The 19125-nt window shown below is 39.4% G+C and overlaps 1 protein-coding gene across 9 annotated transcripts in view; it reads left to right on the forward strand.

The window, feature by feature from the left end:
- Positions 1-19125, forward strand: part of KLHL32 (kelch like family member 32) — a 242603-nt gene that overhangs the window by 205418 nt on the left and 18060 nt on the right. For 3 of the 9 annotated variants that reach the window (XM_008007533.3, XM_038001103.2, XM_008007534.3), the window contains one exon: positions 7603-8329. In XM_008007533.3, the coding sequence (XP_008005724.1) occupies positions 7603-8329 (727 nt within the window). Of the gene's footprint in view, positions 1-7602; positions 8564-19125 lie in introns of those variants that run through there. The other 6 variants (XR_005241332.2, XM_073022359.1, XM_038001106.2 and 3 more) reach the window with 4 other exon arrangements.

The following is a 19125-nucleotide window of genomic DNA, read 5'->3' on the forward strand; positions in this document are numbered from 1 at the left end:
GGGCACTTGTATTTATATGTATTTGGAAGATATAAAGACAGTTCTATGGAAGAGTGCAGCGATGTCTATTCTTGAATTTGGAATGACTTCATAATTAATGTATTTTCTGGAAATCTGAGAATAATATTTTCATTGTTTTGGCATTCCTTTGGGGTTATAGTGTATAATATATATGGATATATACAAACAGAATTCAAAACATCCACTTCTTTAAAAGGAACGGGAATTTTAGATGTCAAAATAGCAGCTTCTAGCTGAGTGTGTTTCACATGAACAATAAAGGAATTAGAATCACAATGTGAGGACTTGATAATGTGAGGAATATAACATTTTTTCATATAATTGATATATTTCTGAAATACATATGAGTAAATTCCATATTTTAATTGCACTAGGGCAATATTTGTAGCATTTAGGATTATATACTATTATGTTTAGGATTATATAGCATATATTCTACTCTGTAGAATAGCAATCAGTAGAGATATGCTGAGAAAACTAAAGGGAAGGGATTAGGGAAGGGATTAGTTGTTCTGTATATTTTTGGGCCAACTTTAGTTAACAGGAAATAATCTAGAATTAAAATACATTTAAAAAATAGACCGGGTGCAGTGGCTCACACCTGTAATCCCAGCATTTTAGGAAGCCAAGGCAGATGGATCATTTGAGGTCAGGAATTTGAGACCAGCCTGGCCAACATGGTGAAACCCTGTCTCTACTAAAAATACAAAAATCAGCTGGCTGGTAGTGGCGGGTGCTTGTAATCCCAGCTATTCGGGAGGCTGAGGCAGGAGAATCGCTTGAGCCTGGGAGGCAGAGGTTTTAGTGAGCCAAGATCGCACCCCTGCACTCCAGTCTGGGCAGCAGAGTGAGACCCTGTCTCAAAAATAAATAAATAAATAAATGTAAAATATATATTCTCATAAAAAGTGAAGCAATAATTCAAGATTCCAGACATGTCCTTTCCCCTCAGTATTTGTTCTGTAATTACAAACTCTTTAATTGGTATCATAAACCTATTGTCTTTATTTCTGAAGTAATCCATAAGTGAGGCTCATTGAAAAATACTGCCAACCTATTTTGAAGCAAAGCATTCTTATTTTTAAAGCAGAATTTTTCTAATTTATTGAATATAGACGTTATGTTTGGACTTAGTGCATTTGCCTGGATTTTCCCTTGAAATAATTATTGATGGAAAAATAATGACAAGTAGATATAATAAAAAATATATTGTATAGGTTAAAAACTTAGTTTCTAGTTCTAGCTTTTCTGCTAATTCACTGTATGACTTGGGTTAAGTTGGTTAACTTGTCTGGATTTGATTCCATTTGTAAAATTGAAAAGCTTGAGCCAAATGGACTCAACTTTCTTCTTGCTCAAATATTTTATAAGTTATGTGAAGGTTTAAAAGACTACAGTGCCTATTGCTTTGCCAAAAATCTCAAATAGAAGTGGCCAACACCAAACATGTGAGGGAGGACAACAAGGGCTTATGTATCTATGTTTAGGGCACTGAATGCTGCAGTGTGGAGCCTTGAGGGCTTATAAAGGCCTTATAAGAAAGCCATAAAGATGAGATAATAAAATAGAAAACTGAAGCCTGTGATAGATAAATATGTGTGTGTATGTTTGTGTGAATAAAGAAATTGATACTATTTGTTTAAGAGAATGTGAGAAATAGCCTAAAAACAGGATTTTCCATTTATGCAACAAATATTTATAGCAAACTGTGGGTCAGGCGCTGTTCTTAGCAAATATCTGAGGATCAGTTGGGTTGAAGTTGGATTAGACTGTAGTTAATGTTCCTTTTAGGAAGGAACAGTTCTCCATTGTGGTCAGGTGAACTGGGTCAGGCAGGGTGCTTGAGAGACCTCCTGTTGTACGTGGAAATAACGTCCGCTGTGTTGCAGGTGGTTTAGGAATTGTCTTACCTAATGGCCATGTTTCCTAAACACTCTTTTGTAATGTCCTCCTAAACTGAATCTGTCGTTTCTTTTCCACTCTTGCTGGCTTGGCTACCAAAAAGGCTGCCTGCTCCATTTTCTTCCCGATTAAATCCTAGAATTTAGGGTGATGGGGATTTCAGCATGCCAGAATAAATAAGATAGAATAGGATTCAGCTTACGCTGAGTTGTGCTTTCTCAGTGTAATGTCATTATTTTAAAAGCCACCAGTTCCAAGAATAATCTTTTTCAAGCTTAAGCACCAAAATATACCACAAAGCTAACTCTGTTGTCTTTGGGTTCTATGATGCCCCAATGATAAATCAGCTTTCTTCTTGCTGTAGTCTCTAAGCTCCTTAAATGGGCTCCAGGATTCCCTCCACCAGCAGGGCAGTGAATAGTGTCAGATGAGGTTCACAACACAGAGGTGATTTTGAAGTGGCCCATTGTTTTGAATTTTCTTTGTCATTTTTAAATTATTATTTGAATAAACAAGAGTTATCTGTGATGTCAGTGGGGTTTTTCCTTTAGATTCTTATGAATGTAAAAACAGAGCACAGTAACACTTTTACATTTATGTGTTTATTATTGCAAAAGCAAAAATGCAGAGTGTTTCTATGACTTACTTTATGTTATCAGAATCAGCCATCGATTTATAGACTGTATAGAACCAAGGTCTCAAAAAATGCTACCTCATCTGTAATATTAAGCTAATTAAGTATCCTATATCATAACCTAAGCATTACTTCAACTTCATTGGATTTATACCTGCTTAAATTAAAAAAAAAGGAGTGAATTTTCTCTGATAAGGCAGTAATTTACCATAGTGGATGGAACAGTTAATATATACAGCTTCCTAGAGTAACTAAATTCATGACAGCCTGATGGGAGAATACTATTATGAATGGAAATCTGTCCAAAGCCTTCCTATTCAAAGTGTGGTACATGGGCCAGTGGCATATGCAACGAGGAGCTTGTTGGAAGTGCAGACTCCTCATCCTCCAGTCCCCCACCTACTGAATCAGAGCCTCGATTTTGACCAGAAACCCCCGTGTAATTTGTGTACATGTTAAGTTTGTGGTTGGCGACAAGACAGTTAGTTGTAAATTAGATTCACCTTTGATCTGGAACAAATATAAACCCAACAAGTAGGAATGATGTGTATAGTCTGAAAATATTAATAAATGATAAAAGTTGAAAGTTATATGAAATCTATGAGAAGTTAGAAATGTTGGAAAGAAATAAGATAAAAATACTTCAGAAAATGCAAACTAATAGTTACGCAAAAAATATTCTGTAATACATAGTATTTAGAGAAATTGAACATAGAAAACATCACGACACATGTGATGTGGGATGATAGTAGACCACAAACCAGAAATTAATCAGTAATAGATCACAGTGGTCACTGTTCCATGGCCAATTTTATTCTTTAGAGATTTTCTTAAAAGCATAGCATAGTTGAGGCTTGTGTGCTTCTCACGCAGTTAGTAACACTGTTTGCTAGAAAGATAAACCGGAGGGTGTTCAGAGATGGGCTAGAAGATTGATTATGGCATAGGAAGAACTGATTTATGAGGAGAGAGAAAAATAATTAAATGGGCAGCACTATGCTATAAAAAGAGCCTATGGAGACATGGATATTTATCTAATGTCTCTAGTGCTGTTTCCCATAGTATCTGTATGAAAGATGCAGAACTGTAAGGATATAAGAATGCCAAGAAATTGGTTGCAGAGCGAAGCAATATCAGCTAGAATTACTTGATTAAATTAGGAACAATAGCAAATATTATATTTCAGAAAATTTTACCTGGTGCCTAAGAAATGACCTTGAGCCGGATGACTTTATCCCCGATAACTTTTGCAAAACTGCGGGCAAAGAGTGGAAAATTATTTATCAAGTTGCTGAACAGTATCACTAGAAATAATTGGAACCCCATCTCTTGAAAATTCCAAGATTAGGGTAGAGAAAATCTAGGGTGTGGCATGTGGGAACTGTCTCCACTTCTGGCAGAGACCTGGTGATTGATGAGTACCATTTTTCCATATCACTCATTTCTTTTGCAATATCTTTGATTATTGCAGATATTACCATACATAGATAATTTTTTTTGTCAGGTTGGTACCTTATTTAGTTAAAAATGCTACCTTCTATAAAAGCATCTAGAGCGTATCGCTTGTCTGACCTCTACCGTGTCTGCCTCCTTGGCACCTAGCGACATTCCTTTTTCATTTCTCTCAGTCTGTCACTCATTAAGAGATGCAATCCATTACATTGCAGAAGTGAATTCACTTCCACATTCACTTGATTCAGAAAACAAAAAAGACAAGCCCCAAATTCATCTCGACTTTTGGAACCCTTTTTCAAATAGATGCAGAAACTCTGAATGTCCGAAATCATCCAGCGCCTTAGAGAGTTTAGTGATTCTTTTCACTAGGATGAAAACCCAGTTTGTGTTTGCCAAGGAGCAGTGGTCTGAGAATACGACATTTCCTTTTCCCTCCCTCAGTACACTTCCCCCGCATCCACTAGTGAAATCTATCATATGAACAGGGAAGTCCAGAATCCTGATTCCATGGTTCAAAAAGGAAGCAAAGCACAATAAAATTGAAGCAGGATATTTTCCTTGACATCTTTGCAGGCGGGAACTGGAGCACAGGTGATGGAGCTAGCTGGCTATTTCGGCGCTGGCAGGGGCAAACTCAAAACAGGCACCTCCTGCTGTTGGTGTGGGGGTGGTTGTGGCGCCTCTAAGAAGAGATGGAAATCATATTGTTCTGAATTGCTTATCTGATTGCTGGGCCAAATGCTCATTCTCCTTAGTAACATTTCTGCAGTTTGTAGCAAAACCCTTACCATTATAAAATAACAGATAGGAGCCATTTCAAACCATAAAAGAAGAAATGAAAGATACCACAGAAAAGTCTGGAGGTGGGGTTCTTAGCCAACCACCCATTAAATCTGGGACTGGGTCCAGTCCAGGGACCTTCCAGCAACACTGAGGAGTGGCCTTGGCCCGATGCCTTCAGTTGCCCCAGGACTTTATTCTGGTCCCACATGGTGACTAAACCTCCATGAAGGGAAATAGAGCCAACATTCCTTTCACCTGAAGGAAAGAGAGAGATGGCAGGGTTGCATCCTGTCCTCTGCAAGGGTCATAGCTCAGAGGAAAGTCTGAGGACAATAAGAGACAGATCTGCATTTTACTCACCCTTCTGATGTATCCTAGGCAGGTTCCCAGAGGAAGATCCTGGGCGGGCCCCCAGTTTCCCTGACCCCTTCATGGGCGGGAACTGGAATGTGAGTGCTGGAGCTAGCCAGCTGCTTCAGCGCCAGCAGAGGTGAACTTCACTCACTCGAACCAGCTGCACCCAACCCCTCATGGGAGGGAACATGCAGGTGAGTGGGTGCAGGACCTGGCAAGTGCTTTTGGGCACTGGCAGGAGCAAAACTCCGTGCAGGCCCCACTGCAGCATTTAGTGGGGAGTGCCTGTAGCCCCCAAAGCCCTAGAAGGAGTGTTACAGTCTGCCCTCTTTTATCTTTGCCATCTGTGGGTGGCTTAAATATTAACAACTCAGTGGAAGGTCACCCTTTTGGCACCTGAGTTCTTGTCTGGCATTCAGGAGGAATGAAGTCACACAAACAAGTTGAAGATGGTAATTGTGGGGGATTTTATTGCCAGTGAAAGTGGCTCTCAGCAGAAAGGGGAGCTGGAAAGGGGATGGGGTGGGAAGGTAATCTTCCCCTGAAGTCTGGCCATCACCCACCAGACTCCTCTCTGAAGCTATTCTGTCAAGCCATCCCTCTGAAGTCAAGCCACTTCTCTCCAACTGTAGTCTCTGACATCTAGCTGCTGCTTCTCCCCTTGATGTTCAACTGCTTCTCCCCTCTGCTGGCTGGGTCAGGGGTTTTTATGGGTACAGGATGGGGGGTGGGGTGGGTCATGGGTGGTTTTGGAAAAGTCAACATTCGAGCATAAAACAGGAATGTATGTTCTCACTTTGGGCTGCGGTGGCAGGCTTGAGGGTGGGACCCTCACTGGGACCCACCTTCTTCCCAGAATTTCCTGCCTCCTGCCCCTATCAAAATTATTTAATATTCTCTTTCTTTGCTTCATTTTTTTCTGCTAATTCCTTCAGACTCACATTCACATTGTCTGGGAAATCTACTTTAAGTGCTGCTAAGAATAATTCATATCAAATACGTTGACTGAGATGTTAGATATACTTCATTATGCTGGTGTCTGGGAAGGTTTGCCAAATGTAACTATTAAGTCACACTAATTAAAATAATTTAGGTGCTCCACAAATGAACTGTGCTTTTTTCGTTGATGATTTTTTTTTTCCCCTGAGATGGAGTCTTGCTCTGTCGCCCAGGCTGGAGTACAGTGATGCAATCTCAGCTCACTGCAATCTTCACCTCCCAGGTTCAAGCAATTTTCCTGCCTTAGCCTCCCAAGTAGCTGGAACTACAGGCATGTGCCACCACGCCCGGCTAATTTTTGTATTCTTAGTACAGACAGGGTTTCACCATGTTGGCCAGGCTGGTCTCAAACCCTTGACCTCGTGATCCATCTGCCTCGGCCTTCCAAAGTGCTGGGATTACAGGCATGAACTACTGTGCCTGGCCCTGATGATTTTTTTTTAATTAAAAAAAAGAATTTCTTAAAACTAAAGCAGTACATTGTCATAACAAAATTAACAATAATTTTTTATTATTTAATAATAAATGTGTAATTTTATTTATATGATTTTATTATAAATAAAATTAAACAATAATTTTTATTATTTATGACAATATACCTTCTTTAGTTTTAAGAAATTCTCACTGCTGATATCAAAATGTTATAACTCCTTTCCTTCTTAAAAGAGATCTGAAAGGAATAAAAAGGTTAGGATTACATTCTGCTATTATGCACATAATGCAAAGATGATCTCTATATTCTGTTTTTGTGAAAATGACTAACAAATTGTCAATATCTTACATGTGCAAATAACAGCTGTCTTCAAGGTAAAAATTAATTGAGGGAAAAAAATTAATAGGTTAGAATCTTACTCTTTCTTTTATTGCTTCCTGACTGTTATACCTACTAAAGGAATGTGGGGTGGGAGGGGGAGTCTTTTTTCTTTCTAAATCATTCTACTAGTGTTATATTGATTTTCTCTCAAGTACACCCTGTGGTCTCAGATGATCACACATTTTCTTACGTTACTCATATTGATACAGCACCTTGGCTTATGGGTTGACATATATTACTTGAGCTATGATGACACTGCCCACCATTGACATTTCCTGGTGGTGGGGTGTACTGAGCCTCTCATGCATGAAACATAAGGGAACAGGCTGTTTCACAACAGTATTCTCGTTCTTTGAAAATCAATTATTGTTCACCCCAAATGATATCTGAAGCCCCCGTCAGTGTTGCTTCACATTGTTTGTTACCCCTACAGCAATGTCTTGAGTTCTTTTGTGTCTTTGCTGATACAGAAAAAAAAGTTACTCATCTGGGCATCAAAATATTCCAGTTATATTGTTTGTAAGAAAGTCTGTATTATTCCCTGCCTGGAAGAATACAGGTAACCTACCTATATGCTGTTGCTTTCTCTCTTTCTTTCTTACCTTTGTATCTCTTCTCATGTCGCTTCCCTCTGTTTCAGCTAGCTGTGAGGTGGTTGGAACACAACTGCCACTACCAGCACATGGACGAGCTCCTGCAGTACATCCGCTTTGGCCTAATGGATGTGGATACTCTCCATACAGTTGCCTTGTCCCACCCCCTTGTCCAAGCAAGTGAGACTGCAACAGCCCTTGTCAACGAGGCCCTGGAATACCACCAGAGCATCTATGCACAGCCCGTCTGGCAGACTCGCAGGACCAAACCACGGTTCCAGTCAGACACTCTGTATATCATTGGTGGGAAAAAGCGCGAGGTCTGCAAGGTCAAGGAACTTCGGTACTTCAATCCCGTTGATCAGGAGAATGCTCTCATAGCTGCCATTGCCAACTGGAGTGAGCTGGCTCCCATGCCTGTGGGAAGGAGCCACCATTGTGTGGCAGTCATGGGGGACTTCCTGTTTGTGGCTGGAGGGGAAGTTGAGCATGCCAGTGGCCGGACGTGTGCCGTGAGGACTGCCTGTCGCTATGACCCCCGCAGTAATTCCTGGGCAGAGATAGCACCCATGAAAAACTGCCGGGAGCATTTTGTGCTGGGTGCCATGGAGGAATACCTCTATGCAGTTGGGGGCAGAAATGAACTGCGCCAGGTTCTGCCTACAGTTGAGCGATATTGCCCCAAGAAGAACAAATGGACTTTTGTTCAGTCCTTTGACAGATCCCTTTCATGCCATGCTGGATATGTGGCTGATGGTCTTCTTTGGATATCAGGTAGAACACACCTCACGTTGGATTTATCAAAACACACTTTCACTGTGGTATACATTTAAAAGTCAAGCTTGAATAGTGTGGCCATGTGTAATTGAAAGATTGAAACAAGCGTGCCATTTTAGCTAATTAACATTCATTTATTGAGCACCTACTCTAGAGAGCAATGTGATTGGAAATAATGCGACTTTCTGTGACTTTCTGAGTGATTAATGGAATAAAAATTCAAGGTGGAAATTGTTGGTCCATCACAACTGTTTTTTTCTACCAGACCTTCTCCTGTCAGCTCTTGATTATTCATGGATTGTATTGCACAGCTTGTGGTTTATCTAGATCCTTTGCTTTTTCTTTCACCCCTGGCTGCCTGACTAGAGCCATTTCATCAAAGACAAGGCAAGAGAAGTAAAAGCCCAGTTAATCAATTTTTCTGGGTATAGCAATAGGTATATATCCAAATAATCACTATGCTGTGCATTGAGGGAGGGGATTTAAGTTAACAAAACAAAGTTGTTGTTGTTTCAGATAGGGTCTCACTCTGTTACCCAGGCTGGAGTGCAGTGGTGCTGTCTCGAATCATTGCAACCTCCACCTCTCAGGCTCAAGTGATCCTCCCACCTGAGTCTCCCAAACAGCTGGGACTACAGGAGTCCAGCACCACACCCAGCTAATTTTTGTATTTTTTGTCAAGACAGGGTTTCACTACATTGCCCAGGCTGCCCTCGAACTCTTGAGCTCAAGCAATCCACCAGTCTTGGCCTCCCAAAGTGTTGGGATTACAGGCGTGAGCTGCTGTGCCCAGCCTAAAACAAAAAAAATTTTAAAAATTATCTGTGAATGGTAATTACTTGTGCCATTCTAACCCTTCATTCCAATTTACTCTCCCATTTTTACTGATGGTACAGTTTGAGCTCTAGTTTACCTTTCATCTCTTGAAAACCTTTTGATTATGGAAAGAGTAGGGAGACTAGAATAATCAACCCCATCTACCCACAACCCAGAATCCACAGTTAACTACTCCTTGCCAATCTTGTTTTCTCCACACCCACAGACCCTTCACACCCCTCTGGGCTGCCTTTTTGCTTATACAGAAGGAGTCTGTGAGGCATATGGCTATCAACATCACATTATCAACCTGTGTTTTCAATCTTAGTTTTGAGAAGGGCCCCAAGTGTTCTCCTTTGAAAGGTTTTTCTATCAGGAAGAAAGCTGAATTTTCTCCCAATTGGAAGATACTCGTATTGTAACCCAAATGGAGCTTGTTGGATTTCTATGTCATCAAGCACTAAGAGGAATAGAAAGGGTAAAAAACTTAAATATTAAGAATAATCCTGATGTTTGTACTTAGAAGAAATCATTACCTTTAAGTACACCTGCAAAGGCTTCTCAGCTTTCCTCAATAATCATCTCTAGTGTTCTAACACCTGCTCTGACAAAATTCTCCCTTGCACTTCTTTAAACTAAATTCATTTGGACTTTGACTGTTTGTTCTTCTGCTGTCCTCAATAACCAGGAAGACAGTCACAGGCTCAGCTTCTCTGAGTGGTGCCTCAGTTATTGGCAACTCACTGATTTTTATTGACAGAACCTAGCTCACATCAGAGTTTAAGTGCTCAATAAATTAATGAATGAAGTGAAGACTAGGACTAAGGAAGCAGATAGATGAAGAGGATCCAACATTTACTGGCTCTATACCAAAGAAACATTAGAAACAAGTATGTATGTTAGTATGTGTAGATATATTTAAATTAAAACCTCATTTATCTAATTACTGTTCCTTTTTCTTTAAATATATATTTCAGGAGTTAATAACCACCAGGACTATATTATTTTAGCTGTGCTGAAGAAATTTCAAGCTAGGCAGCAAATAAGTCTTTGCTAATAGAAGGAACAGATCTGTACTTGTCTTGGATGGCAAAACAACGATGGGTTTATGAAATCAATGCCATTTATGTTTTCTCCCATTGAGATGCCTTCCATTGACTCATTTAGTTTCACATATTATTAAAATACTGTATTCCTAAATTTTGCACTGCATTTTCTAAGTTTTGTATGAATTTCTCGTAAATATTTGAATAAATATTCCTTGTGTTTTGGCTGTAAACCTAGCTTGTAAAAGCATGCTGGGTTTTCCCTTACATAGTCTTAAAGATATCATGATTTAATACCTTCTTTAGTGAGGCCTTAAGAAAGCACAGAAGCTCCTCTTAGACTCGCTAGATCCGTTGTCCTGGTATCAAGTTGACTTCCCTTTCAATATGGGTCTACATGTTTCCTTTTCCATTTTATTAAATCTATCAACTTATTACAGATCCTTATTGCTGTCTCACTTTGTTTTTCTCCTACTGTGAAAGGAAATACATTTTCTTTGTTCTTGTTTTGCACTAATATATGCTGCCTGTGTTAACCATACTTAATGAAAACAATCACAATTTTCTCAGGTTTGTTTCTCCCTACTGTGTACTTGAGATGAGAAACTCACTTTGCTGTGTACAGTACAATACCTTTAATTGGAAAGAAGAGGAAATCGCCAGTGACATTTCTAATGCCTTCAGTCGTCTGCCTCTTTCCTCAGGCCCAGCTTATAATAAATCAATTGTGAATCTAACCATGAATAGGGAGGGGTGACTAGATTTGCTAATGGGCCCCTTAACAAAAATACAGGTATAGTTCACCCTGCCTATCACTGAGTTGGGAGTGTAACCTGATTTATTGGAGCAGATGCAAATGTTTGAGGCTATTCCTTATCCTTTACCAAATAATCATGTATTTCCAATTTAATTGATGGGGGCATCCTTCTGGTATTTTGCAAACTTTGCCTGAGGTGGGGGTAGTATGGATTAATAGAAGGTGGATTTTAGGGTCTTGGTTCTGTTCTCTAGAACACAGAATGAATATTTCTTTAGAGACTTGACATTTCCAGCATGCTCATTCCCTCTCCACACCTCTCCCCCGTTTCAGTCCATTTTGGGGTCAGGAAATCTTGAAACCTGTTTATAGTTTTTAAAGTATGACAAGCAGAAAGGAATTCAGAAAATCATGCTGTATGTACATATCCATTAGCATTTAATTAAAGATGTTAGAGTCGAATTTTACAGGCTCCTGTAGCGTTTGACATTGTGACCCAATTCACAAGTGTTCCATACCATTCTGATTTGAAATTCACAGTATCAAAGTAAAATAAGCACTTAAATATCCTACAGCTGTATTTTTAAAATATATGCTCTCTGTTGGAAGGTATACTTTGTGAACTACTAAAAAGAACCTTTTTGTGTGTGTGAGGGAAAATTAATACTGAGCTCATCTTGAAGAACAGCTTATTTTTTTCATTTTCATCAAATGATAACAAAATAAGAGGCTAACTGCAAAGTTAGTGCTTTAAAACTATAAAAATAAGACAAATGTTACTGCATTTACTCAAAAGCAATATTAAGTGCTTTCTTGATTCTCTTGGTGAATGTCACACCCTTGTAAAGGATAGTGCTGAGTCACAGATACATGATATTCATTTAGCAAACATACTTCCTGCCCTCTAGGAGCTGGCAATCAAATAATTTTTCAGATATTTCGTTAATGAAAGGACATTTGTTAAACCTTCTTTAACTCCCTAGAAGCTATGTGTATTTTCATCTTGATTAAATTTATATGAAGTTTGCATTGCCCCATTTTAAATAACTTTAATTTATTCAAAGCTACTAATAGGACTTGGGTTTTTCTAGTATTAATTAAAATAATGTAAAATTTTATTAACATTTAAAAATATAATTGCCTTATCTTTATGCAGATATTGTTTTACTTACATCTTGAGAACTGTAGACAAAGCCGGGTGCTGTGGCTCACACCTGTAATCCCAGCACTTTGGGAGGCAGAGGAGGGTGGATCGCCTGAGGTCAGGAGTTCAAGACCAGCCTGGCCAGCATGGTGAAACCCCATCCCTACTAAAAATACAAAAATTAGCCAGGCGTGGTGGCAGGTGCCTGTAATCCCAGCTGCTTGGGAGGCTGAGACAGGAGACTTGCTTGAACCCGGGAGGTGGAGGCTGCAGTGAGCCAAGGTCATACCACTGCACTCCAGCCTGGGCAAGAAGAGCGAACCTGTATCTCAAAAAAAAAAAAAAAAAAAAAAAAAAAAGAATTGTGGACAAAATATTGGGAACTAAAAGCAGGCATAGCAGAGGCTGAGTTGTGGTGCACTGAGACCACAGACTGTGGTCACACACACAAAAAACTTGTGCTGCATTTTTTATCCATCATGAGATGCTGAGCTAAAGTTCCTAACCTCTCCAAGTCCTGTTCTGGGATAGTGCTGGAGCATTAAAGTAGCACATAGTAGAGGGAACAGACTTTCAAACAGGTAATTAGAGGGTGACAGCAGAAGTCTTTCCAAGGTACAAAAGTAGTGCAAAGCAGGGAGTGACTATTGCAGAAGGCATGAAAGGTAGCACCTAAAATAATTGAGGAATTATTTTAACCCTGAAGGTGCCTAACTTAGCTTCCGGTCCATTGGCTACTTTCTATTATCCATTAACTCCTCCCGGTCCTCATAGTTGAACTTCATGGTCCAATCACTTCAATAATTATCTTGTCCTCTGGGAAACATGCAGTGTTTGACAGACCCAGTGATCTGCTTGGTCTGTGTCTGTACCTAGACGGCTCCGCCTGTGGGAGGAGGACAATCAGCAGGAAGGCTTGATATGGGTATATTCTCAGCACATCACGCACAGTGGCACTCTCAGCCCCCTCTATACCCTACTGCTGCTCTCTCGTGCCTTTCCTTCACTGGCTGGAGCTTCTTCACTTTCCTCAGAACCCCCTCTTCAGACTCAGAGAGAAGATCTTGCCTTTGGTTTCTCAGAGCAAATGTAAGTGAGATAATAGGAGGAGGAGGCAGAGAGTGTGACAAGAGAGATGGATAAGAGTTTGTCTGGAGAGGAGTTAAGGGCAGAAGTTTGGGAAACAGTAGCAAGGAGGGTGCAGGGTTAGCAGGTACTAAGGAAGGAGCCTGAGAATGTGGAATGGCCGGGGTCAGAGGAGGAGGAGGAGTGTCACAGAAACCAAAACCGAAAAAGAAGGTGCAGTGAGAGCTGTTCAATACTACAGGGATATTAAGGTCCAAAATATTTCCACTGCATTTTTTACTTGGGAAAATTTTAGTGAAAGCAGTTTCAGGGGATTGGAAGAAGGTGGAAACTAGAATACAGTAGTTTAAGGTATGATAGAAACGTGAGGAAACAGAAACCCCAGGTACAGATTACCTTGGCAAAAAGTTAGGATAAAGCCCGTCTTAGTCTAATACTAATGAAAAAGCGTATTATCTAAACTTCAATTCCCGAATCTGAGCTTCTCAGACAACTTTCCAATTAAGAATCTGGCTTCCTGTATACATATAGGGAGAGAATGTGCTGTTTTTAGTTGTACCCATATTTTAGTTCATGTAACAGCCTCATTTTTTCACTATAAATTAATAAGCATTTTGGCTTTAGGAAGAATAAAGGCGATTAAGAAGGAAAGAAAGGAAGGAAGAGGGGAGTTTGGCTGAGTAGTTAGAAGAGGAAATCCAGAGGTGAAGGAGGGATTTTGTTTGTTTAAGGATGCAAGTGCATTAAGCATATTTGTAAATAAGGAAAGAGAGTGAAATTGAAGGTGTAGGGAGGAGGGGCATCCATTTGGCTGGTAAACGCTGAGAGCATTTCCCAGGTACCAGGAACAGTGAAGAGTCCTGATGATACAATATTGACAACAGACACAGAGTCCTGAAAGGCAAGAGGGAGCTGGGCAGGGGTCAGGTCTTGAACTTGAGAAGGGAGGGACCCTTAAGCCTGGAAGGAAGGAGATAATTATGGGTGTGAACCTAGGTAAGCTCACAGGTGAAGGGCAGGAACCTGAGGAGTTTCTTGTAGATTGATTCAAATGAGAAACAGGTCTGTTGAGATTATGCCTGTCCGGACTAAGTAGAGGGCCTGAGGAGACTGACCTTGGAATAAGCCTCTGAGAGAAAACAAGAGGGAATTAACCAGTTAAATAAAAATAGGTGTACAGAATCCACACTAACCTTGGAAACCACAAAACTGTAGTGGCTCCGTTTTCAAATTTCTGTCGTTTTACGGTGCTCAGCAGAGGACTGAAGAAGGCAGGTCTGTGGATTCACTCATGATGAGAGATTTTGAGACTGGAATAGTCCAGAGGATCCTCCTGGAAGGAGTTCAGCAAGCTAGGATCCCAGTTAAGTGAGAGGCAAGGGCTGAAGGTTTGCTCCAGTGTGTGTTGCGGGAGTAAGTAGTAAGAGAATGCCCCTTGTTGTCGCTGGAGGCAGACATGATGTGAGGAAGCCACTTGCCTGATAGAGGTTTGGAGCTGGATAACTTGGCGCATCCACTTAAAAGTTCCTAGTGAATTGGAATGTCCATGAAGAATTAAATCTTCGTTGCTTTAGATGCTAGCAACCAGTTACCCCCAGCAGTTACTTTTTCTTTTTTTCACTTGTGCCCCAATCTTTTCTACCCCACATCTGAAAGAGATGAAAGCCACTGTAGTATCGAACTGAGGTGGAAACCAAACAGAAATGTAGTATTCTACAATGCTTGTTAGAGAGCTAATGATTTAAAGGAAAGAAAGCAATCAGATCACCTACGTTCTCCAAATAACTAACAAAGTTTTCATCCTAAACTGTCTTACCTGTATGCCAAAGAAAAATGGGGCTTGAAAAGGTTAAATGACTCCCCAGATCACACAGCTTAAACAGCTGACAAGAGTTAGAATTTGAACTCTGTCTCGTTAGACCATGCTTTTCCCACCAAACCACACAGGTTACCAGTTGTTTATCATGACAGTGAAGGTCTGCAAAATAGATGCTTAAATTGTAAAAAGAACTTCCAAATGGCATAAGACTGAAAGTAAATGATACACAGAAGCAGAGTGCTATCTGGAGATTTGTTTAGAATCAACAATCATTGATTGTCCTTAATTGCTTAACTGTCCATCCTTTTCAGGGCAGAGAAGAGACACATAATGTCTCTCTGTGATTTTACGGTTCAGTTTCTAAAACATAAAGTTAAAATGTAAAGAGAAAGGTGATAACATGGATCTACTCTAAAATACATTGGTGTAGATTAGAAAATTGTTTTCTGAAAGAATTACGTACTACAGGAGTCTAATGGCCTTTAAAATTGGTATTGTAAGTTTTTTTTTTTTTTTTTTTTATGTCCAAATCATTGGCTACAGAACTCTTCTCACGGAGAGAACCGCTCTTGTTTAGATGATTCATTTGTGTCTAACTAGATGGGTCTAGTAAAAGATGGTAAACTAAATGGTGAGCTGTATTGTTCTACCAAAGAATATTTGAACGATATCATTTGCTTTATTCCCAAGAGGAAAGAAGATGGTTAAAGCTAGGCCATAGAAGTGGGGAATGGCTGAAGAACTTGGTTGATGGTGGAAGGGAGATAAAAGATCCAAGAGCACATCAAAGCTGGGACATTAAAGACAGACAGAGGTGGCCTTGAGAGTTTGACCCTGCTGGGAATGTGCAAAAATATTTGGAGGCAGGATTTCAACTTTCTATAGAATGAGGAATGGGGGTTAAAGTGAATATTATTGAGATTATAAAGGGCAGGTGAATCTAGTTGATATCTGCATTATAGTTGATTTCACCCCCATTTATCATTTCACTTATTAAATAATACATAATGCATACTTTACATATTTCTGGGTCACAAGTTTGTACCTGTTTGCTCTAAATGACATAATTTATATTTTCAAATGCAGCAACCCTGCCTTTATAGGTATTTTGTAAATTAGAGACTTTGCAGGTTTTGAGTATATTAAGTACCCATTATCTGTGTGGGTTCCTCAAGTATGACAGAAATAATATGGATGCTAGTTTTAATTTAATGCATGGATTATGTATGCTTCTATTCAAGATGCTAATTTAGTAGAAAGATTCTTGGCTATAATTGTTTAGTATTATAAATGTCCAGAAAATATGGACGGTCTGATGTCATATAAAAATAGATAATAAGTTTGGTTTTGCATTTATTATAAATATTCCTATGACATTACTTTTATCAAGGGCTAACAGTGAGTGTAGCCCTCTAAACAGTGACTAATAGGAACTCGCACTTAATGGCAGGTTATTCTTTAGGTAATTAAATTGTAAGCATGAAGTTTTAGTCTTTCAAGAACTGGAGAAAGTTTATGGAAGAGAGGGGCTTAAACTATTAAAGAAAGAAAAGGGCCTTGGATACTGAAAAAAAAAAAACCCTGGTAATTCTGGTTATTAGAAAAAAGAATTATAAGAAATCTGTTTCACACTATGCAATTCATTCATTCATTAATTCAGTATTTCACATACAGTCATCTGTATCTTTTATGGAAATGGTAAGAAATTTTTATAAACAGCTACAGGATTGTAGCAAACTTCCCTCTGTAGATTGTCTCTATGCCATGCACTCTAGTTCATCTGAAACCTATGAGGAAGTATCATCATGTCTGTTTTGCATATGAGGAAGCTGAGCGTGGCTGTGTTAAACGGCTTCCCCAAGGATACAGTCATAGAGGACCCATGATAATGCCACAGCCTGTCCTGAAACTCTTCCCTTAGACTAGTGTGAACCTGGCCACTGCATGTCTCCAGGACAGTTGCAGAAAACTTGAGATGGTTTTCCTCAATCCTGAATTTGCTGGCAGAATTCCAGCCTCGAGCATGCTCCACCCTGTGTGTGGGGATCAGTTCTTTGCATCCCACTCTGTCCTGGTTGTGCATTAGCACTGCGTTACGAACCATAGGCATCTACTCCTGCAGTTTACTCTATTTAATCAGCAGAGGTGTTTTCTGTCATTAAAAGAAAATTAGCGGAGCCATCAGACTTGACCCAGTCTGACCATGTACCATGAGAGCAGTTTTTCTGTACACTCTATTTTATGAGTACTGTCAGCATTGACCAGTTGTTGCTTTTGAGTAGAATATGAGTTTGAGAGTCAGTGATCTCAGTAGCAGAGACAAAGGTTGCTTGTTTGGCAGTCGCTTGTCATCTCTCCAGTATGCACTCATCCATTTGTCACAACATTTTGTGGCGAGTTGCACAGGGAAGCTTAAGAAAAATGCTTTTCCCCTGTCTTGATGATAGAAAGCATTTCTCACTGCTGGTAGCATGGTGGTAACTTTTCATTCCTTCTGGCAGTTTTTAAAGACTTATTTGACTTTGGGGGAACCTACAGTATATCTTTAAGTCACAGTTCAAAAGTATAAGACAGGGTTGCTCATTTTCAATTTTGGCTGAAAAGTCTTAACTTTCACTGTGGCACTTCAAAGTTAGAGAAAACTTGGTTTTAAAAATGGATGCTGATATGAGATGGCATATTTAATGACAGATGTATCTATAGAAAGCTGTTAAGATGCAGATTATCCCCCCTGGGGTGGGGGAGGGAGATCAAAACTGCCAATCTATAAAATATACTCGATAGAGGAAGGCATGGAATCTATCTTTGCAAGTGCTTTGATTGCAGGGGACAGTATAGCAGCATGTGGGATCGTAACCCAGAGCAGACAAATCAGCTTGATGACTTTCAAAGCCAGGAATACTGCTGCAGGCAAGGGTACTCCAGTCTAGGAGAAATTAAAACATATAGAGACTGTTATTAATTCCATATCTATTTTTGTATAGTCAAATCTGTATGCAAATCCTTAGCATCTCATTTCAGCAGATTAATCTAAAAGTGAAGAGTGTTATGTGAAGGGAATGTAATGATAAAGCCCTGCAAATGAGTAACACTGCTAAAGAAATGTGGGCTGCAAACTTGGATGCTTTTTTAAAATGTATTTTAGTATTGAAAGAAAAATGGTTTTTATTTATATGCTCATTTGTAAATTATTTCAAAGGGGAAAGCAATAGAACCAGTTTCCAAGGTTTTTCTTTGCAATCCTGACTTGGCAAAAGTTGCAGCACTAGGTTTGTTAGGCACCTCCTGTGGCTTAACATTCTAGAGGGAATCTATTAATATCACATAACTGGGACTTTAATTTTTACTCCCAACTAGTAACTTAATATCACATCTAAACATTGTCATGTGAGTGAAAATTTGTATGTAAGGGTAAAGAATCTAATTACTGAGTGCAGATTAAGAAGAAAATGTATTATAGATGCATTTGTGGAAGATAGTAAATAAGAGTTCTGAAAAGCATGGAGATAAATTGTATGCCCTGCTTGGGAGAGGGGATGTAATAGCTACATTCTAATCCATTGCTTGTATGTTTAATCTATAATGGGCAGAGTCTGATACATAGAGTAGTGTAAGTATTTTCAAATAGTGTCATAAAACAGATAGTTTACTGCAGTAGGTATTAATTCTGTCCCATATTTCTAAAACAAGTAGAGAAACTTTTGAAGTCTTTAAATGATGGGTGGAGCTTTGCCCTCTGTTCCCTTTCAGTTAGAGAAGTGATTGTAGGCAAACTGGACATTAATCTGGTGGTTATGGCCCAGATCAAAAGCACTAGGAATTATTTTAACCCTGAAGACTTGTGAAGTCTCAAGAGATTAAATTATTCTTGTGTGGTTATGCTGAGAAAGAATTATTGAACATTCTGTTTTTAATCACACAAGAAAGGGAAGGTTGGGAGTGAAAGCAAACACAACTCTATATTTTGACACACATCCTGACTATATAGGCATTTCAGCCTTAGCTTTCTTAAGTGTGTTTTCCTTTCCTCTGATTTCATTTTTAAAATGAGATGTTCGATGAGAAATCCAGAGAAGACTTTCTTTGAGGGCAGGAAGCTCATGTCCGTGTTCTTTGTGGATTTCT

Source organism: Chlorocebus sabaeus, chromosome 13 (genome assembly GCF_047675955.1).
Source record: "Chlorocebus sabaeus isolate Y175 chromosome 13, mChlSab1.0.hap1, whole genome shotgun sequence".
In the NCBI taxonomy this organism is placed as follows: Eukaryota; Metazoa; Chordata; class Mammalia; order Primates; family Cercopithecidae; genus Chlorocebus; species Chlorocebus sabaeus.